The sequence below is a fragment of the Corvus cornix genome, chromosome 10 (genome assembly GCF_000738735.6).
Source record: "Corvus cornix cornix isolate S_Up_H32 chromosome 10, ASM73873v5, whole genome shotgun sequence".
Classification (NCBI taxonomy): Eukaryota; Metazoa; Chordata; class Aves; order Passeriformes; family Corvidae; genus Corvus; species Corvus cornix.
The window spans coordinates 3,612,083-3,632,503 of record NC_046340.1 but is presented as its reverse complement, the minus strand read 5'-3'; the positions used below and the strand labels follow the sequence as shown (position 1 = coordinate 3,632,503).

The following is a 20,421-nucleotide window of genomic DNA, read 5'->3' as shown; positions in this document are numbered from 1 at the left end:
AAGTTCAGTGGTTCAGTAAGAGTAAGCAGAATTATTCCATAACTCCATTTATTTTATTTTACTTAATCTTTTTATACTCTACATCAATACTACTCTACATTTCCTTTAGAACTGTAGTTTATTTATGGAACAGAAGTCTATTTTAGCATGGACACAGTATATATATGGATCTTGTCACTTTTTTGATATTTATTCACATTTCTGAATGAACTGTTAAATACAGACTGTCTTAATACACTTGCTTCAGCCTTCAAATTTTTTGTCCTTAGGTTCTGTCAGCTTTCAAATATTATTCCTTAATCACATGCCCTGGCACAAGTCTCATTCCCTCCAGTATTCCTCAATGTCCTCTGGGACATTTGCCAGTTTTTGTCATCTGCCCCAATTCTCCTTTGGGAACACTAAAGGAATTAATTTCATTCTTTCCCCAAGCAATGCCTGTCTCTGCTGTTAACAGTTACCATTGGCATCTCTCAGCCACTCAATACACAAAGGTCTGTGTCTCCTTAAGTGATCCCACAGTACTTGGAAATGTAACAAATCTTCTGTAGAGAAATACCTCTCATGCTCTGCATTTGCTTGCTTTAGCACTTTGTAAAAGAATTCTTCTAAAAGATGGAATCCCAGTATTTCCACTTTTCATGTTCCACCTTACTTTTGTCAGTTCAACAACTTTACACACCTAGGCATGACTGTGCCTATCAGAGATAAGCAGTTTCATTGTTTAGACATGGGTGTTTTGATCCACTATAGATATATGTTACTTCTTCTGTTATTTTCCACTACTATTTTGCCCAACATCTTATCTGAATTCTTACAGAATGAGCTCCTAAGAAGTGTCTTATGTTACCTCATGTAGCAAAAAAAAAAAAAAAAAAAAAAAAAGTATCTTATTCCTGGACTTTAATTTCCTAGTAAGCAGTATTTCTGCCCATAACAACAGACTTTTTCAATCAACTGATAAAAAATTTCTTGCTGAGTTCTACATTTGAAAATGAGTCAAAACGTTACTTTTGACCCTGAGAAGAAGAATATTCTTATGCATTGCAGTTCCTCACTATATTGAATACTGGAAGTCATACCACAACTTTCCAATAAATGTGGTCAAATTCAATATATCCTACAGTTCCTTTCTGCCATTATTACTACCTTTATCAGATCCCATCCAACCTTTTTTGTTTGTTTGTTTACCTGACATCTGAGCAGGATTAAGTAACCTGCACTGTTACTAGTTGCAAGACAAGATGACTCTTGTGGTTACCTCTCAAACTTCCTCAGTTAAGTATCTTCTGCATCTTGAGTTACAAGCGTACCACAGCAAAGACTGCATCACTTACCAGCATGTCAAATGCAAAACAAGCCAAACATCTTTAATAACTTGTCCTTAGATTTGTTTACCCTGCAGATCGAGCATTTTCTCAAAAGAACAGAGAAAGTTAACTAAAAGATACCAATTCACAACATTTTTCAGGATCAGTACATTCCACGAAAGAGAGCACACTACTGAAACATTAGATACAAATATTTAGCATCTCTGTATCCAAACGAAGTGCAGATTCTGCACTTGGGCTGCTGACAAGCTACAGAGCTGAAGGAAGACCTAGAAAGACGACAGCCAAGCATTCAATGAACCTTTATTTTCTTCACTCTCACCAAGACGAGCAGCTGTCGGATTTGACTGAATAGGTTACAGGTTAATTTCGATATTACCATTATCATTAATGACAGCCAACACAAATACAGATCTCTTTGACGTGGAATGAGCAAGCAAAGCAGCTGAGACTTCCAAAAACCTTCAGTGGAAGAATCCCACCGCAGCCACATCCTGAAGCCCCGCATCAATGCGGGGTTTTGCGCTGGCACCATCCTGCCGTGGAATGCAACCAGTCTACCTGCTTGGCAGAAAGGTGTTTCTCTCTTAAAAGAAACCAGCTAAACTATTAAAGCAAAGCACATTTAACAGAGAAAAGAGATAAAGGGATCAGGAGAAGATGAAGATTCACTCTAGAGAAGATAAGGGTACAGCATCTAGAAAAGGAGGGAAAACTCTAGAAACATCTGATACCCTCTACAGGACAAATACATGGCATTCCAGGTAGGATAATAAACCAGCAATTTGTGGAAGATTAAAACAATGAACTCTTTAAGGGAAAGCTGGTACCCTACAGGCTGTAGCTTTAACTGAGGCCTCAAAACACGAACACGAACCCATCATTAAATAACAACTGTTAATCAGTAAAGGAAAGACATGAAGCCCCAAGCAGAAGAATGGAACGGGCAACCTTCTCTTGTGAGAACAACACAAGAAGCTGACAGGCAAAAACACAGGCAAAGGACCCGGAGGTAACGCTGAAGGAAACACTCCCCGGAGATGCCAGGGTGATGCTGCCACAGACGGAGGAGGCATCCGCCGCGCCGTGCGGGAGCGAACGCTGGGCGAACCGCCCATCAACAGCAAAGCCCGCCCGGGCCCCGCCGCTCCCCGTACCTGGCTGGCTTTGTGAAACTGCTTCTTGAGCCCCGCCACCGACATGTTCGAGCCGCCGCTGCCCCGCGGCCGCCCGGGCCCAGGGCCGCCAGGTCCCGGCAGGTCCCCGCGCCCGGCCCGGCCTCTCGCTGCGCCCTCCGCGCGCCGCCGGGAGCATCGCCCTCCGCGCGCCCGGCCGCCGCCGCCCCATTGGCCACCGCCCGGCCGCATGCAAATGACAGCGGCAGCGGCGCCCGCCCATTGGCCACTCGCGGGGTTATGCAAATGAAGCGCTGGAAGACGCCCACGGTGCGCTGTCGCATGGAGACAGCGGCGGGAGCCGGGCGGGGGACGGGAACCCACGGGGAGCACCCACGGGGAGCACCGCACCCACGGGGAGCACTGCCCGGGCACCCACGGGGCACTCACGGGGAGCACCGCACCCACGGGGAGCACCGCCCGGGCACCCACGGGGAGCACTGCCCGGGCACCCACGGGGCACTCACGGGGAGCACCGCACCCACGGGGAGCACTGCCCGGGCACCCACGGGGGGCACCCACGGGGAGCACCCACGGGGCACCGCACCCACGGGGAGCACCGCCCGGGCACCCACGGGGCACTCACGGGGCACCGCACCCACGGGGAGCACTGCCCGGGCACCCACGGGGCACTCACGGGGAGCACCGCACCCACGGGGAGCACTGCCCGGGCACCCACGGGGAGCACCGCACCCACGGGGCACCGCACCCACGGGGAGCACCGCACCCACGGGGGCACCCACGGGGCACCGCACCCACGGGGCACCCACGGGGCACCGCACCCACGGGGAGCACTGCCCGGGCACCCACGGGGCACTCACGGGGAGCACCGCACCCACGGGGGCACCCACGGGGAGCACCCACCGGCCACCCACCGGGCACCCACGGGGCACCGCACCCACGGGGAGCACCGCCCGGGCACCCACGGGGCACCCACGGGGCACCGCACCCACGGGGCACCGCACCCACGGGGAGCACTGCCCGGGCACCCACGGGGCACCGCACCCACGGGGAGCACCGCCCGGGCACCCACGGGGCACCCACGGGGCACTCTGCCCGTGGGGAGCACCGCCCGGGCACCCACGGGGCATCCCGCTGGCAGGGAACACTGCCCGAGCACCAAAAGGCCAGTCAGCTGCCTGGTTCCATCTGTCTTATGTCTAATAAGGCTGAAAACGTCTCATAATGGGTCTGTCTCATTTCTTGTGGTTCAACGTAGCATCTCTAGCTGAGCTCATTAACCTCAGGTCTATTATTGTAGGTAGTAATTTAATTATAGCTCTTAAAACATGAAAGCTCTTGTAGTAGTCCAGAACACACCTGGTTGGTGCTGTGCACCAGAACAAAATCCACTTGGTAGTGTGATTCCAAACCTGCAGCGATGCTGCTCAGGGTTCCAAAGGGCACAGTCTCTCACTCAGAGGAGCAGATGGACTAGAAAGAGCTCTGCTGAAAGGATGTTTTAGTTGGTTGGTTGGTTGTTATGTGAGGGATTGATTGGTTATATACTGAAATATGACTGTGTATCAGGAATGTGCTGATATAAATTGGAGATGTGGTTCTGCCTTCATGGGAAAGCACTTCCAAGCAACGCTTAGATTCTGGGGAAGATAAGCTCTGTGATAATGCTGCTTGATCCTGGCTGTAAGGATACTTGGGAGTTATGATTCAGCTGAAACTTATGCAGGGACCTGGGGAGCAGTTCAGAAATAAGCTTTGCTGGCTGCAGCAGGGCTCTCTGTTACTCACTGTCATGCTCACTGCATTTTGATTGGGTTGGGAGAGAAAGGCATTTCCAGAGTGTGTTATAATTACTTCTTTAGAATAGCAAAGAAGGAAAAGAAAGGCATTTCCAGAGTGTGTTATAGTTACTTCTTTAGAATAGCAAAGAAGAAAAAAATGTAAGAACTTTGAGAGTGATTTTCACATTGTAAATTGGGAGAAAGGAATCGCTGTTCGCACTTTTTAGAAAAAGTTATTATACCACTAAGAAATTAAGTGTAAAGACAAACACATTAATGAGTTAAGGATCTGGATATTACTTGACAAAGGACTCTGTAGAAGAGGCAGAAGAGAAAGCAAAGAGGAGAGCACCAGTCAGCATTTGCTCTGGAAGGTTTTTGGAAATGTTTGAAAGAAGCCTGCAATCACCATGCTATCTGGTGCCACCTGTGTCTAGGGAAAGAGCTTTTTCGGCCTCCTTACAAGTAAATATGATTACACCTCAGACACCTGATTTCAGCAGTTGTTTCTCCTCCCTAATTGAAACTGGCAGCAAGATGTTAACTGCCAGGGCCAAATTAGGTATGGCTTAAATTAGCGACACATTTGTAGACACCTCAGGTGAGGAAATAAGGTCTAAACGAAGATATTGGAGCTCCATAAAAGGAACTAAAGCAAGCTCTTACTGTACTATGGAATTAGGGAGAGAAGGCAGCTTTGGCTAATCTTCACCTTTAAGAATGGCTGGACCAGAGCAAAGAAGGAAGGGGTTTGAAATAAATCGCTGTGGAGGGGAATGAATGGATTAGGGAGTTGCTGTTGCTCTTAGCTATAAAATTGGATTAGATAAAGAACTTTAATAAGGCTGTATGCCTACAACTTTTTTTTTTAATCCTGCTTGTAGCCCAAGGATAGCAGCCATGTTGTCTCTGCTGAAGTGATACAAGAATTTGCAAGTGGGAAATGCACTGTGGAAATTTCACTTCAAAGCCTAATTGCTCAATGACACAGACAAGGTGAAAACCTAATTAACGAGCCATCTTGAATAGTCCAGGTGTTAATGACTTGGTGGAGGCACCCTGAAAAACACAGGTATTCAGTTCAGATACAAGTAAAAGTTATAGCTTGGAGTCAGTAATACAAAGTGGCTAAGGAATGTTGGAAGGCTTTATAATCACATAGTTAGATCTCATGGAAAAAAAGGATTGGAATTTGCTGGGTGATAATCCTTAAGTTTTATGCAAAGTTAGTGATTTAGTCTGCAAAATGAGGGAAATGAGAAATACTACAAAAAAAAATGGGAAGTGGTTCAGATAAATGCTGATGCGATGGTAAGAAAGCTTCTCTTAAAGGTAACTGTTACAAGCAGAAGAGGTCAGGGCATAGTAACACAAGGGCAGAGTGAAAAATACTTCACAAAGGGGGCCTTCAGGGCAAAAGTTCCAGATGTCTGTGTATTTAAACAACAATTACAGCTCCACTACTCAGGAAACATTAAGTGCATGAGAGGAATCCATAATGGCTCCAATATTTTACTGAATCAGGTGTGTTAAAATGGACAATGAAATTTGTGCAAACTGAGAACTCCTAACTGGGTTCAGATCAAGGTAGTGACCAGAAAATATGCACTGCCTGCTTACATGGGAGAACTGTGCTTGAAAATGGGTCCTCTGAAATTCAAACAAGATAGACTCGTGGATAAATGGTTAAATTTATAATTCACTTGCATTTCAGTATGGCTAATACTATGGAAAAAACACTGTCAGCAGAAACTCCATCTAAGGATATGGCAAACAATCTCTAAGGTGTTTGGTTTTCAATGAACAAATCATCTTACTATGAACAAATCATAAACTAGAAATATTGTTTAAATTATCTAGAGGCATCTTAGCATTTGAAATTACTTGGAATTTGAAGCCAACTCCATCCACATTCGTTTGAATGTCTTAAAAATAATGAAAACTGTCATTGAAATACAATCTGGGTCTTTAGTGGTTACTGCCTTAAAAGAAAACATCAAAAAGGGGAGGAAAGATGAGTTTGTGATGAAATTCTATTGTATTTGATTCTGGGCCACGCTGACTACTTTATTAAAGCACTTTTTTTTTAATATTTAAGCCTTAAGGAAAAGATAAATTACTGTGCATCAGTTTATCATGCAATACATTTCAACACAAGGCATTAGGAGACTTTGGATGTACTCACCTGATCCAGGATAAGAGCAACTACAGTGAGCAAGACTCTCAGACATGATGTGATATCCATTAATGGTCTGTAAGGATTCTCTGTATGTAATGACAGGGCAGATTACCTGGTTAGTTTTCATGTTAGTTGTCAAAATTGTGGCAATAGGCTGTGTTTTTTGGTCACAGGAGGAGAATATATTAGAAACTTATTGTGTAGAAAACAAGCATTTGGAAAAGATGATCCTCTAGGAAAAATATGCCATTTGAAAGAACAATTAGCCAATAACCCATTCTACAAGAGCAAACTTGTAGAAAGCCTTCAAAATAAAGTAGGCTCAGATTCATCCAATTCGACAATTCTAGAATAAAGAGGGGATTACTAAACTGAATTGACACGCTTAAGTTTTGACTCAAGCAAATGAAGTAATATATAACATAGTGTTCCAGAGTGAAATCCAAAGGACTAGAACACTTGGTGAAATTGGTCCCAAATGTCATCCATTTCATCACTTTACAGGTGTCACACAACAAACTTGGGAGCTGACACTGCAAAAGCAATGCCAGCAGCAAATTACCCCAAGAACAAGAACAGAAGAGAATCCTTCTGCAAAAAATGCCCAAGACAGTAAGGACATCTCATGTACCTGTTTCAGCAGCCTTTCTATATACTTAAAGAATTATTTATAATTAAACAAAAAAAGTTGGTCATACGAAGACACGTTCATGCGCAGGAGCAGGCCAACACAACGTTTCTGTTTCTCCAACACTACCAAGCAATTCTGCAGGTCAGCACATTCTGCACAGATAAACTGGCTCAGGTATTTTTGACAGGGCTTTACATTGCAGTATACATTTCATAAGAAATCATAAGGAACGGAAAAGAACAGACAGTTTTCTCTGCACAGCCAGCACTGGCCAGAACTTGGAAAGCTCCCCATTCCAAACGGACGCTTCTGGCAGTTCGAGCAGGAATATGTGACCCTGGGGCCAGCAGACACTCTGGCTAACCTACTGCAGTTGTTTAGGATGCTTATGTTTGCTCCCCAGATCTTCTAACTAAATGTAGCTCGTGAATTATTTTTGGCATATGTGACTGTTCTTCTCAAGCTGACTTTCCATATGCGTTGCTTTACCATTATCCAGATCTTTGCTTTTCTTGTCTCCTTCCTGTGTTTGTATTCCACATGCTTCTCCATGATACTGTACCTACCTTCTGTCCTCACTTTGCTAAATCTCTGGCTGTTGCTCTGCAAGTGTCAATAACAAAACAAAAGTTTGTTAGGTCTTATGCCATTAAATAATAAAGATGGTTCTAATTTTGTATTTCTTTTAAAAAGATATATAAACAATTTAGGTGAGTTCAAAATCTAGATAGAGGGGGTTTTTTTAAGTTACATATGTCCGTACTATAAGTAGATACTCTAATTTTGAAAACTCAACAACCTACTTTTTTGTGTATACAGCTCTGTCATTCTGAAGCTTGTAAAAATTAGTAATCCTAATCTTGCAAATTATACCATGTGGATGGACTCCTGGACAGTTCCAGCTTGGAGATATTGTAACTTTTAGGTGCCTATGTTGCTCCTGGTATCACTAAAAAAACAGGTTTTGCAATTAATGTATTACCTGGGTACTCAGTGCTCTCAGAAAACTCTAGACTGCTCAGAAAAAAATTAGTTATGTGTGTAAATTAAAACAAAGATGTGACTGCCCAAAATTACTCCACAGAGGAAACAAACCTGAAAATACTGGAATATTACTAATCCAGTATACCCAGAGCATTTTTATTTCCTCCTCACTTGCAGTTTTCAACTTGCTAAACCATTGGAAGAAACCTGTAAGATGTTTCCTTTTGGATAGGTCTATTGCCCTAAATGGAAACATTTCCGTTTTCTGACCAAATCGGAAAAAACATCACTTAAACTTTGAATCTCATCATTGTCAGTGCAGCAGCATTACTTCACACGAGCAGCTGGTCTGCCTGCTTCATCCCTCCGTGGATGTGCTCCCTCCAGGGACTGCATCCCCCCGAGTGCAGATCCCTGCGTGGGGCTGCTCTGGGAGCAGCGGTGGGAGCTGCGGTCTGAGCACAGCACGGCCAGCAACGGGAACCGAGCGCCTGGGTACCAGCGGGAGCTGCTCCGTGGAGGTACAGCAAGGTAACAAATCCACCAGGAAAGGCTGGGTTGGGAAAAAAACCCTTTTGCTATTGGAGAATACCAGAAAGAAATATGTGGCCATTTCTGAGCTGAAATGTCTTAGCCTCTTTTCTGGGGAAGAAAAAGCAACCTATTGTAAAACCCTATTTGATTTAAGAGAAAAACAAATGTTGATGGATCAGCAATAACCACAGAAGGAACATCTCTCTTTGTGGTGGCCTTTCTGAAGTAGCTATGCTCCTTCTGATTAAAGAGTAAGGCAAAATAAACTCTTAACTTTTGATGAGTCATTGTAGTAATGTGGAGAAATGTTGCTTTGATTTAAATAGATTATACCCGAGTTCTGTGCTGCTGATTCACAGGTGACAAAATAAAAGTACTGATTGTCTGCACACAGCTGCCTGTGTTCATCAGAAAATGCTGAGACTCTCATTGCTGACAATGCCAGCACAAATTTGAAGTTGAAATGTTGCTAGGAGAGTAGCACTAGCTTCAGAAAGGTGTGAAGGACATTCACGGTCACCTTAAAATTACTGTACCGTAAACTACTGTATCATTCTGTTTCAAAGCAGAATGTTGTATAAACTGGATCACATTCACTGTCTGAAACCCGATCTAGAATTTCATGTAACTGTTATTGAGGTACAGAACAAAGGTTTAAGTAACATCTTAGCAAGTCTTGATCTTTATAATGATGTTTTTCAGTGGAAAAAGGCCCCACTGAAAACCAGCACATACTGCCTTGCCTTGCTTAGAGAATGCAATGCACAAGCTTTTAAAAATCATGATTTATTCAGCTTTATCAGAGAAATAAATATATAATCAGCAAGAAATCTGAGTAAAAATCTGCAAGGACACAGATTGCATGTAGTGAAAGGAGACAAATAGTAAAATGAAGTAAAAAATCCAGTGGTTTATCTTCTCCATGTGTAAATAGATGCCTAATTCTATTTTAACTTGCAGAACAGAAAATTTTAGCAACTCTGTGACACAGAGTCCTTATATAATACACAATGTGAACAATTCAAAGAGTTTGACTGATTTTTAAAAGCAATTTGAATATCAGTAAGTATCTTGTAGCAAGTTTGTGAATATTCAGGCATACCTGAATTTAACAAAACTTTTACAACATAGATGTTGTTTTGCTTTCAGTGTAATTTAATAGGTCTTTTGGGATCTGCCGTGTTTGAACATCTGGGAAACATCATATGTTGTCTGTTGATCAATGAGGCAACAGGAAAGGCATGATGTGACACAGATGTTAAATATGGCAATACTCCATAGACCAACTGGATCACAAATGGGAATGATCAGACTTTGAAAAATCTGATTAAGATTCATTGACTGGATAAAATTCAACACTGTTTTTATTTCCCTCAAATTTCCTAACTGGTCTTATAACAGTATTATAGTGGGTATTATTGTGGTCAATGAATTATTGCAAACTGGCTTATTTGGAGGAACAAAACAATGTAACTGAAGACAAGGACTTTTACTATCAAATACTCTACAGGAAGATGAATACAACTTGCCAGATCCCTGCTGTCTCATCGTGAAGATTAATGTCTACTACTGGATAACTCTGCCACTTCTCGTAAAACAAAGAATATATAAAGCAAATTTATTGCATTAGTTTAAGCCTCTGTTAATTGACTAACTGCCACTATAGTAAGAAACCTTTTTTCTCTCTCATATGCAAAAGAGAAATAGTGTATATGAATTCCTTTAACTGTTACCCAGGAATGCCACCTCCTGGCTATGTACAGAAACGCCCTTTGAGAGGGAGAGGGGGAAAAAGCAGCTTTCATTCCGTAGTTCCCATAAAACCATTTCAGTTAAATAGATGTTAAAAATATGTGAAATACAGACATGCCTCCTGTCAGACTTCCTATCTTGCTCGTTGAAATGTAAAGGTACTCAGATATTTACTTTTCTAAAGAAATTGTGTGGTTTAAAATAATAAACACACCTGACATTGACTTTCTGTAGAAACAACCTTAAAGCTGTTGTATTTAAAGGTAGCAGCTGAATCAATATCGTGAATGAAAATCTGACCTTACTGAAGCTGACAGGACTTTTGCCACTGACTTCAGTGGGGCCTAAACTTTCAGCCTGTAGTTTTTGAAAGTTGCTCCTATGAAGTGGGTTTGAATTGTCAGAAGTGTTAAAGGAAAACAGACATATATTCTTCTGCAATTCAGTGGGCACAGGCTTATAAAGGGGAAACTGGTTGTGCAAAACAATGACAGTAAAGGTTTTCAGAGTCAGAGATCTCTCCCTCCCTATGATCAGATCAGATTAGTTGTTGCTTTTGTTGCTTGAACTTCTCCAAAAATAGCCTTAGAGCTGTTTGGTGTTGCTAGTGCAGGAATATGTTCCTTGAAGCAAGCATATAATCATGCTGCAATGGACTTCCAAATCAAAGCAGAATTCTACTCTGGCTGCTAGAATGATATACAGACAGCAGGGTAAACAAGCCAGGGATTTTCTCCCACCTGGAAAGCAAGTAAGAAGCATTTCTCCAGTGCATGAAGAAGATTATTTGGACAGACAGAAATGGTAATGCAAGCTGACAAATCACTTACCCTTAATGGGGACACTGGACTGCTTTTAATTTGCCAAATCTATGATTCTAATATTTTTTAATGCTGTTAATAGGCAGTAATTTCAAGGATTCCATGGAACAGTGTTTATTGGAAGAGACTAAAAAATGGTGAATGCTATTGTATCTTAATAACAGATATCTGTCATGTGTGATAAACATTTTCCTTACAATTAAAAAATTTCTATCTACATACAGAAGATACTGGAGGGAAATTAGGAATTTTATTCTTTTTCCTTTTTAAAGTTATATTAATTTTAATGAGTTTTGATAGGCTGCAGATGTGCGGTTTTTCTACAATAAATAAAAATAGCATGAAGTTTTAACACTTCACTTTTCTTATTCCCTTCTTTGGAGGAAGAAATTAAAAAACAGGGATTAAATTGAGATTAAGCTGTCTCTCTGCTGTTCCTACAGTGCCATGCTTGCTTGTCTTTCCTGATGTGTCATCTTGAAACTATGACCCAGGCACTGATACATGGAAAGCAGGTACCCACTTACTCAATCCATCGGTACAAATGTCCACAGAGTTTGTTCTTTCTCTCAGCTGCATGCTCTTGACATGTACACTAAATTTTGACATATATAATAAGTAATGGAAAACACATTTGTGAATCCTGCTTTTTTTTTTTTTTTTTTAATTTTGACTTAAAACATTACAGGGCTTCTAGGATTCTTAAAGTACTATGCTTTTTCTTAATGAGGGCGATTGGGATGAGGGTGCCAAAGAAATGATAGCGTGCGTTAGGTGATTTTGTAGGGTTTTTAAGAGGAAGGCAGGGTTGAGGAGACAACTGCTCAAGAGAAAAAGAGAAAAATGTTCCAGCATGAACCTGTTCCAACAATTTGCTCTAATATTAGTGATACTATCTTCTATCTGTAGATGGCAGTGATCTCCCGCTGCCTGCTTCAGGAGGAAAGGGGGGAATGATGGTGGTAATGAAATACTAAAATTAAAACCACTGTGCAAAACAGATGTGGGGAAGAGAAGTCATAAGGTATGGGAAGGCATATGCTTTACAGTATTTCATTCGTGTGATGAGAAGATGTCATGCCATCTAGAATCTATAAATTTCTGTACCAAAGGATTTTGATGCCAAATTCCAGAATATTGCGTTTTGAAATTTATCTATGATTAAAACCCTTTGTTGGCTTTCTGCACTTCTTGTACGCACCTTAGACACATTTTGTTATTTTAAACATGTTTATTCAAATAATACCTGCTGTTTTCCTTCCAAACCCCTCTGGGTACTTAGCTACCTCCTTCATCAGTTGCTCAGCAGGTCTATTACCCTGTTTAATTTTTAGCTGTTTTTCTGTTGACACTTGCATTAGTTTTCACTTTCATTCAAATAAAATGCAGTAAACAGTGTATAAGTCCATCTGGGTGTACTTCAGTGAAGGGTGTGATGTGAAGCTCACTGAAAGCAATGAGTTCTTATTCATTTCAGTAGGCTTATGATCATGCCTCCCAAAATCTACCTTGCTTGGTGACCGGCAGATAGACTTTTCAAAATATAACATAAAGGCACTATTTTCAGTTGTGGATTGTTTTTATCTTAGTGTTTCTGCCTGAAGTATAATAGAAATATAATATTTTTTATGAAAATATATTTATTTAGAAATATAATACTTTTTATGAAGATCAGACTATAAAAACTACATTTTTGAAGTTCTATTTCATGTGTCACATGGGCTCCTAGCATCAGATTTTAAATGGAATCTAGACACAAAAATGCAGATGAGGTGCCTAATAGGATTTCAAACATCGTCTAAATGCATTTAAAAATTTCCTTCTGAAGCTTATAAATATCAAGGAGATTTTGAATATTGTGGGGATGAAGATGCCTACAATGCATGTATATGCAAAGTGGACACAGAGAAGTACCTAAGCCAGTTATTTCTTAAGAGCCATTGTTTTTAGTAGAAAGTGTCTCACTGCAAAGAGAAAAAACCAAAATTATTCCTCTGCTTCTAAGGCAGCCCAGCCTAGTGTAGATGGTATGAGCATTAGATACCTTAGAGCGGCACTGAGACATTCCTGAGCAAATCATGAGCAACTATGTGCTTCAGGTCCTTCTATTTAACATTAAGCCATTCCTTTCCTTGCTGCTGAAAGAGGTTTTGCAATATCAGCACACCCAATCTGCAGCCACTGTTGTTTCACTGCAGTCGAGCAGAGGTTTGTCATTAGTATGACCAGTGGCAATTTTGGCCTCTAGCGCAGAAAGCCACCATAAACTACTGTGCCTAAATCCCTTTTGGAAAGCCTAGCTGGGAGTTTTGCCCTTGTGCCCACGAATGTGTCACATCCAGGATGTTCTGGAGCAAAAAGGACATACACCCTTCTTCCCAACAGTAGGCTTTCCACACATTCCAGTAGGAAGGTAAAGCCATCTACCTGGCTTCACTCTATTTAGAGCTTTCTACACATGAATCCTACATTTTCTCCTCTGAATTTTGTCACCTCTTTCTTGCCATACCAAATAGCTTTTCTTTCTCTTTACTGACCACACTCTTCAGTTCCTTGAAAAGCAGCAGCAGTTTCTCTAACTGATCTGTCATACTGCTTAACCTGCAGTTCTAAAAATGAACTTTTTTAATGAGTGAATGGTTAATCTTTATATTCCATTGTCAGAAAAATAATCCATTAATCTGTTCCCAGTATGCAGTTTCATAGTATGCACTCTCAACCAAAAGCAAAAAAAAAAGGGCAGCTAAGGAATTGTGTATGGCCTTATTGCCTGTAATTTACAGATCACAGATGTCTATATCCAGACTTGCCTTTTCCCTCATATCACAGGCAGGGCACAGTACAGAAAATTCATTTTCTTGACCATCTTATATTGTTCCAAAAAAGAATATTGTGAGATATGAAATAAAACCTAGGTTTAATATCTCCACTCATGCTCGAAATGCACACAATAAGATCCCTTCTTTGGGAGTTACTTTTGGTCACTTCACAAAAATGTCACCATTGGAATTTTGCAAAAAAAACTCATTTAGTAAGCTGTTGGCCCAGTTTGCTTTAGATACACTTCCAAGATTATTTGCAGCTTGAACTCAAAGTGTGCAGGACTCTGTATAACTCTCCCATAGCTTCCAGTGACACTGCCTGACTTGCAGTGTTCCTGTCTATCCTTCCTCCCTTCTGCTTCTTCCCTTTCTCATTCTTTTGCTCCCTCTCTTCATCTTTCTAATTCATTCCACATGTCCTTGAATATGTACCATGCAAGCTGCTGTTTTGCATTCAACATTTGTTTATCCTGGGACTTATCACAGTATCTGAGAATCTCATAACTTTCACAGATTTTTATCCTCTTGAAGCCTTTGTGAAACAAGGAAGTGTGTGTCAATTTACAGGTGGGGAGTGGTCACACTGTAGATTAAGTGAGGTGCTCAGAGCCCTGCTTAGCCGTGGGAGCTCTATTCAAGTATTTCTTGGCTCCTGATCTGCTGTATAGATTGAACATTCCTGTCGAACTACATCTCCTGCAGTGCACCACAGTCTCTTCTCAAAGTGAGGACAGGCCATCACTCCAGCATTTTTGGCTTCTGGGAGATACCAATCGGCTGGGGAGGCTCTTCTTACATTAGAACAGGGACATGAGACAAAAATTCAGAAATTTCAGAAAACCCCATTGTGACTTTTCAAAATCAAAATTAATGGATGGGTAGAAAAGAGAATGTGTGTGGGAATGGGTTCAAGTATCTGACCTACATTTCCATTCCCCCAAAAGAAACCAAAGCATCCTAATATAAAGAAAAAGAAAAAAAAAAATTCACGCAAAGCAGATATTTTACTCACAAACAGTTAATGATCTAAAAATGTTGGCTTCTGAAGAAAATTCTGTAATGGCCCTAGTTGTATTATAGAGTGGAAGAAAAAGCACATAACTAAGATTTCATTAGAGTTATCTTTTCCTTCTCATTTCAGAGTATCTGCTGTAGATGTAGCCAGCATGCTTTTTTGCAATAAAATTCACCTACCTGTACATCCACACAGTAAGTCTCTTAATGCTGGTTCTAAATTAATTTTTTTTGAGTTATCAAAACATAGGATGGTGTATCAATGTTTTACAACTCAAAGGGGAAGCTTCCAAAGCAGTGAAAGGAAGGCTCACATAAGGACTGAGGCTGGCAACATGTGAAATTTGGGTGCCAGGTTATTAAGTATTCTGATTTAGCCACGATGTGAAACTCCACAGTGAGCTCTACAAATAGCTTTGCTGATACTGAGGTAGTGACCTCTGAGGCTTTCATGTGACTGTGCTGCCAATGGGTTGTCTGGTCCACCGGGGTGCCACTTTCCTTTGATTTATCTTTGAGTCTGAGGAATTTTTTTTTTTTCACTGTAGTAAGAAAATCCTATTTCAAATTCATCATTAGAGCTGGCCCCAGTGGATAAATCCTAGTAACTAGATATTTATTTTACATGGATATATGTACTGACTTTAAAACAAGCCTCATGCAGATAGATGTCTGGTTTTCCTTATCAATTAAGGGAGATGGGGAAGGGAAGAAAAAGGGGAATATATAATAGCTCACTTACCTGAGAAAAGCTGTGCAGCTGGGTGTGATCTGTTGTATAAGGCAGAAAATATGCATCTAATCAATTGTACTCTCTTGGAACCTTAAAAAAAAAATTGGTTTATAGCAAATGTTATCCTACAAACTTGGTGATTAAATAAACATTCTGATTACTTCTGCACTTTTCTGCAGACCAAATAGGTCACCATAAATGAAGTTTTTTAAAAAAGAGAAAGAACAGAAAAGCAACAAATTAAATGTTTGTGTAAAACTATTCTGGTAGTGAGCCCATATCTCCTGTTCTCGGGATTCAAATTGCTTTGCCTAGTGAAAATGTTTCAAAACTGACATGCACAAAGATCCTGCATTCTGCTGCAAGCATAACTTCCACTGAACTGTGTAAAAATAAGGCAAGATACAATGTCAACACTAAGAAGAAAAGGTTAAGTTACAGTCCTTGTAAATTTGATGGGTATTGCATAAGAAAGCCTTTTTTCAGTAAATCAGTTTAGTGCTATTTTCTGTTCAGTATTAAAAACATTGCAGCAAAATCAAAAGTTTCTAGATCTATCACGAAATTGTGAAAGTAGCATTTCTACAGGCTACAAAAGATATTTTAAATCTTCAGAAATCACATCAGGGACTTAATCTGTGTGCTGAATTTTTGCAGAAATTGGCTCTATCACCTCTATGCCCAACTGCCTAAAGTCACCCACAAAACTAGAGATGTATTTTAGCCTCTGTTCAATGTTTTATGCAAGAGAGACAGTAAGGAGAGTAGTGTCATCTCCACCCTCACAGCAATTACAGCTGCTGTGCAAGAAGCTCAGTCCAGCTAGTTTCAAGAAGTGTGTTTAATGCTAAGCACTAACAAAAATAAACCACATTAGCTGATCATACTCCGAATATAACACAAAGGCTATTGCACCTTACTGGATTTTCCTGCAAAACTCCCCCCAAAATTACCTTCTGCACAAAGGAAGTCAGCAATGCAGTGTGCAAAGGCTGGGAGTCTCTCACACTGAGCTAAGCTTGAGACAATGCCAGTTACTTCCATGATGGGGTTTTTCCTCCTATTTTTACTCTCTGAGCAATCCTCTTTCTCAACATTTTTGTTATTCTATTTTTTGCTTCATAGTTTCAGATACATAAATACATGGAAGCATTTTACAGGAGTTCCAAAGCTTCCTGAGAAGTGACTGACCTTTATAACTCTTGGAGTACGTGCAGTTAATTGAAAAGCTCTCCTCTTGATATATTTTCTCTAAACAATGGAAAAACTATCTATGTTAAACAGAACCCCATCCAGGTATGTGTGTAAACTTGAGAGAAGAATGCAAGAGAGTTATTTATAAAAAGATGAAAATATTAAGTATTATTTATTTAGTGCCAACCATATTCTTGGTTCTTATCTGTTCTTACAAGCAGCACTCTGTTCTTATATGGAAGAAGCAATTTGAAGCCACAGCATCTGAGCTACAGTAATTTTGATATAATGGCAATGAAAAGATGCCAGCAAAGTACCTTTTATGTGTGTGTTAAACTTAGCTTTGGTTGACAGTGTGCCCACTGCAAAACATACACAATACCTATAGGAATGATAAACAGAGCTTTCTCCAAAGAAGATTTTATTCACTTCTGTTGTAACTTAGTTATTAATTTAGTGTATAATTTAATCTATCAATTCCTTATCTATAAAAGGGATGCATCAGGACTTCTGTGAGTCTTGTCCAGGCACATTTCACTGTCTTCTGAGAGGAGCTATCCTGCTATGGGTGTTGCTCCACCCCTGCTACTCCATAGCCCCAGTCAAGACGAGGGGCTCAACTGTTATATCCAATATATTATATCCAATATAATATGAAACATTAATTTTATTATGGTAGCTGCAGGCATTAAGACTTTAAACAAGGAATAAAAAAATACTACTGTTTGACATATAAAGAATATGAAGGAAAGAGTCCTGGAAATGCTTTGAAATACCTTAGTAATATTTTCTGAACCTCTAGACACATTTACTATGATCATGTCTCTCTTTAAGTCTTGTAAGCTAACACCATCTTATTAACTTTTAATATATGAAAAATATGCACTACAGGAAATGTAATGTTACTAATGAGGTAAAGATCTCCCCCCTCACTGTTATTTCCTGTCCATCTCCGTGGTAAGTAACCATGTATCTTTGTATATGGACATGTACAAGATAAGTGAAATAGCTACTTACCCATCTCCAGTCCCAGTGGACCTTGATTAGCCAGTAAAAAGGCATAGGCCACATCAAACCAACGCTCTACAGAACAAACCCAAAGAAGTGCATTAAGATTCTGCCCTTGTAATGCCAGCCAGTGAGATTTTCACACATGGGGAATACTGAATAGGACCTTCTAGAGCTAAAAGATCCTGCAATCACATTTTGTCCCATCAACCAGTAGTTCCCAGAAAGATAAATACAAAGAAATCTGTAGTCGGAAGATAGAGAAATACCCCCAGAAAATATCTCAGACTTTTAAATCAGAGCAATATTCCTTGTTAAAAAAGCAGATGAAAAGTATTTGCTTGTTAAACTTTGCATTCATAAAAGAAAACTTTTCTTTGCTGAAGATTGCACACAGCTTTCAAACACTTTTCTGCAAGCCAAATACAGACATAAATTTTTTTCTGATACGAAACGTAGCCCTTCTGTAATCTAATCAAAAGTTAGACTGCCAGATCCCAAATGATACTAAAAAAAAAGTTAACATTAAATTTCTAAGGGTCATTATTAAAAACATATGGAATGTTCCCTCCAGTACCTTTGGAATTTAATTGCACGCTGTCTGGACACTCCAAGTATTCCTCATAGGCAAGGAACAAAACATGCTGATGTTAGAGGCCACGCTGAAAGCTCACCCCTGCTTCCCCCTGCCCATCCTCTTGCCCCGGCCCTCCCTACCCCTCTGGCCAAACCCTAAAGACAATCAGCACAAGGAATAGCATGATCATGGAGGAGCACTTGAAAGTACTGTTAAAAACAGATTTTCTCAAGAGTAAGAAGAAAAACTCAAGAAAATCTGGCTTTAGTGACTGGTCCAAATTTAAACAAAACCCACCCAAAGCAGCAAACCAAGCAGAGCAAACCAGGCTCTGAATTAAAGCCAACTCATGTGAATTTCAGGTCAGCCAATGGCTAATAGCAGCTCCACAGGGATTAGAAGCACTGCCTGCTACTAAACTGAGCAACCCTAAATGTAAACTCACTCATCCATTGAAGTCATGTTGAACATCTACTGGAGCGTGACTTAAATCAATACACAGAATTCCAGATAAACTGGTGAAAATTGGTTCAGCAAATGTATCCAGTAGAATAGGATTTAAAGGGGTTATTCAAATCTCCCTGATACCTCCTACTGTTTCAACTTTTCTGGAAAAGCTGATCCAATACAAAACTTGTAGTACTTCCATGAGCTTCAGATTTCCTGACCTCCAGGAGTGGGAGGCTTATTGCAGTTTCCCTGGATGTCTAAAAACGCATCTTTTTTTGGAATGGCACATTGAGCATTTCATTACTATGTGAAGTGCAGTGGTGTCTGTGCTGAAATTTAGTTTCCATAAATTAAATAACACCTGGTAAATGCCAAGAATATCAGGGGATGTCTATCCATGCAATGTTACAGCATCCTTGCTCTGGTTTACTGATACTTATATTCCTAAGATTAGCCTGTTGGAACTATCTAGAGGGCTATGGGGTTTATTTATAAGCTCTAGTATACCTGCTCATAATTTATTTAAAAAATCATTCCAATAATTTCTTTTATAAATCAATTAGCTTCTACTGATTTCCTTCCAATTTACAGTGAAGTATCTTCTGCCTGTTGTTATGCTGCTTATTTAAGTTGGGTAAATGTCCTTTAAATCTAGTTCTTATGCTGTAGGATGACACCCTCAAATCATTTTCCAATACCAAATTTATTTTAAAATTCCCTTGAAAAATTTAGTAGAAGGACAACGAGAAATCAATTAGGGCCATGTTGATGAATTAGGAATTATTATTATCTTAGCTTTGCTTTGAAACAAACAGAAAGAATATGCAACCAAACAGATGAAAATACCATCCATAAGGAAAACAATTTTTAAAAGGTAGAACTAGCACCAAAGTACAGACTGTTCTGTGAAACCATATTTCTAAGCTTAAGGAAACTTGCTGGCATCTGGGTCACTGGGTTAGAAAGAATTGTGTTAGCAAAAGAAAGATTATTGTCTTTCTAATTTAGTATGCTAGACAATTAGGGGAACTTGATTTCAACAAAATGTTTCCAATATTATAATGCATGGAGTTATGCACACTGCAGCTAAAAACAAGTTAAATTCTTAACAAATAAAGGGGGAGAAATGTAAATCCGTCCTCTATGACCCACTTCTTCTGCCTATGTACCACACGGGGAACTCTGCAAGGACATAATACACAAAATGTATATATATAGTCTCTGCAAGAGCACTACACAGAAACAATAAATTTAAAAAGTACATATTCAATTTGCTTTTAGTCTCCATGTTTCTTACTAAAAAAAAAAAAGTAAAATCTGACAACTTCAAAAAATAATGTAATGACATCTTAAGAGAAAAATCAGCTTACGATAAAAGACTCAGTTAAACTTTAAAATATACAGCTAGAAGTCCTGAAATATTTTACGGTTCACCACCTAACATAAAACAACATAGAAAGACAGCAGCAAACAC

At 40.1% G+C, this 20,421-nt stretch overlaps 1 protein-coding gene across 3 annotated transcripts in view; it reads right to left on the bottom strand.

The window, feature by feature from the left end:
• The window catches only part of SH3GL3 (SH3 domain containing GRB2 like 3, endophilin A3), a 58,473-nt gene extending 40,478 nt beyond the window's left edge, over positions 1-17,995 (bottom strand). Inside the window, exons 1-3 of one of the 3 annotated variants that reach the window (XM_010391097.2) lie at positions 17,930-17,995; positions 15,728-15,808; positions 6,434-6,513 (exon numbers count right to left, since the gene is read on the bottom strand). In XM_010391097.2, coding sequence (XP_010389399.1) covers positions 6,434-6,513; positions 15,728-15,808; positions 17,930-17,933 — 165 coding nt within the window. In that variant the 5' untranslated portion in view covers positions 17,934-17,995. Of the gene's footprint in view, positions 1-2,488; positions 2,625-6,433; positions 6,514-15,727; positions 15,809-17,929 lie in introns of those variants that run through there. The other 2 variants (XM_010391098.3, XM_039558002.1) reach the window with 2 other exon arrangements.
• Between the last annotated feature and the right edge of the window lie 2,426 nt (positions 17,996-20,421).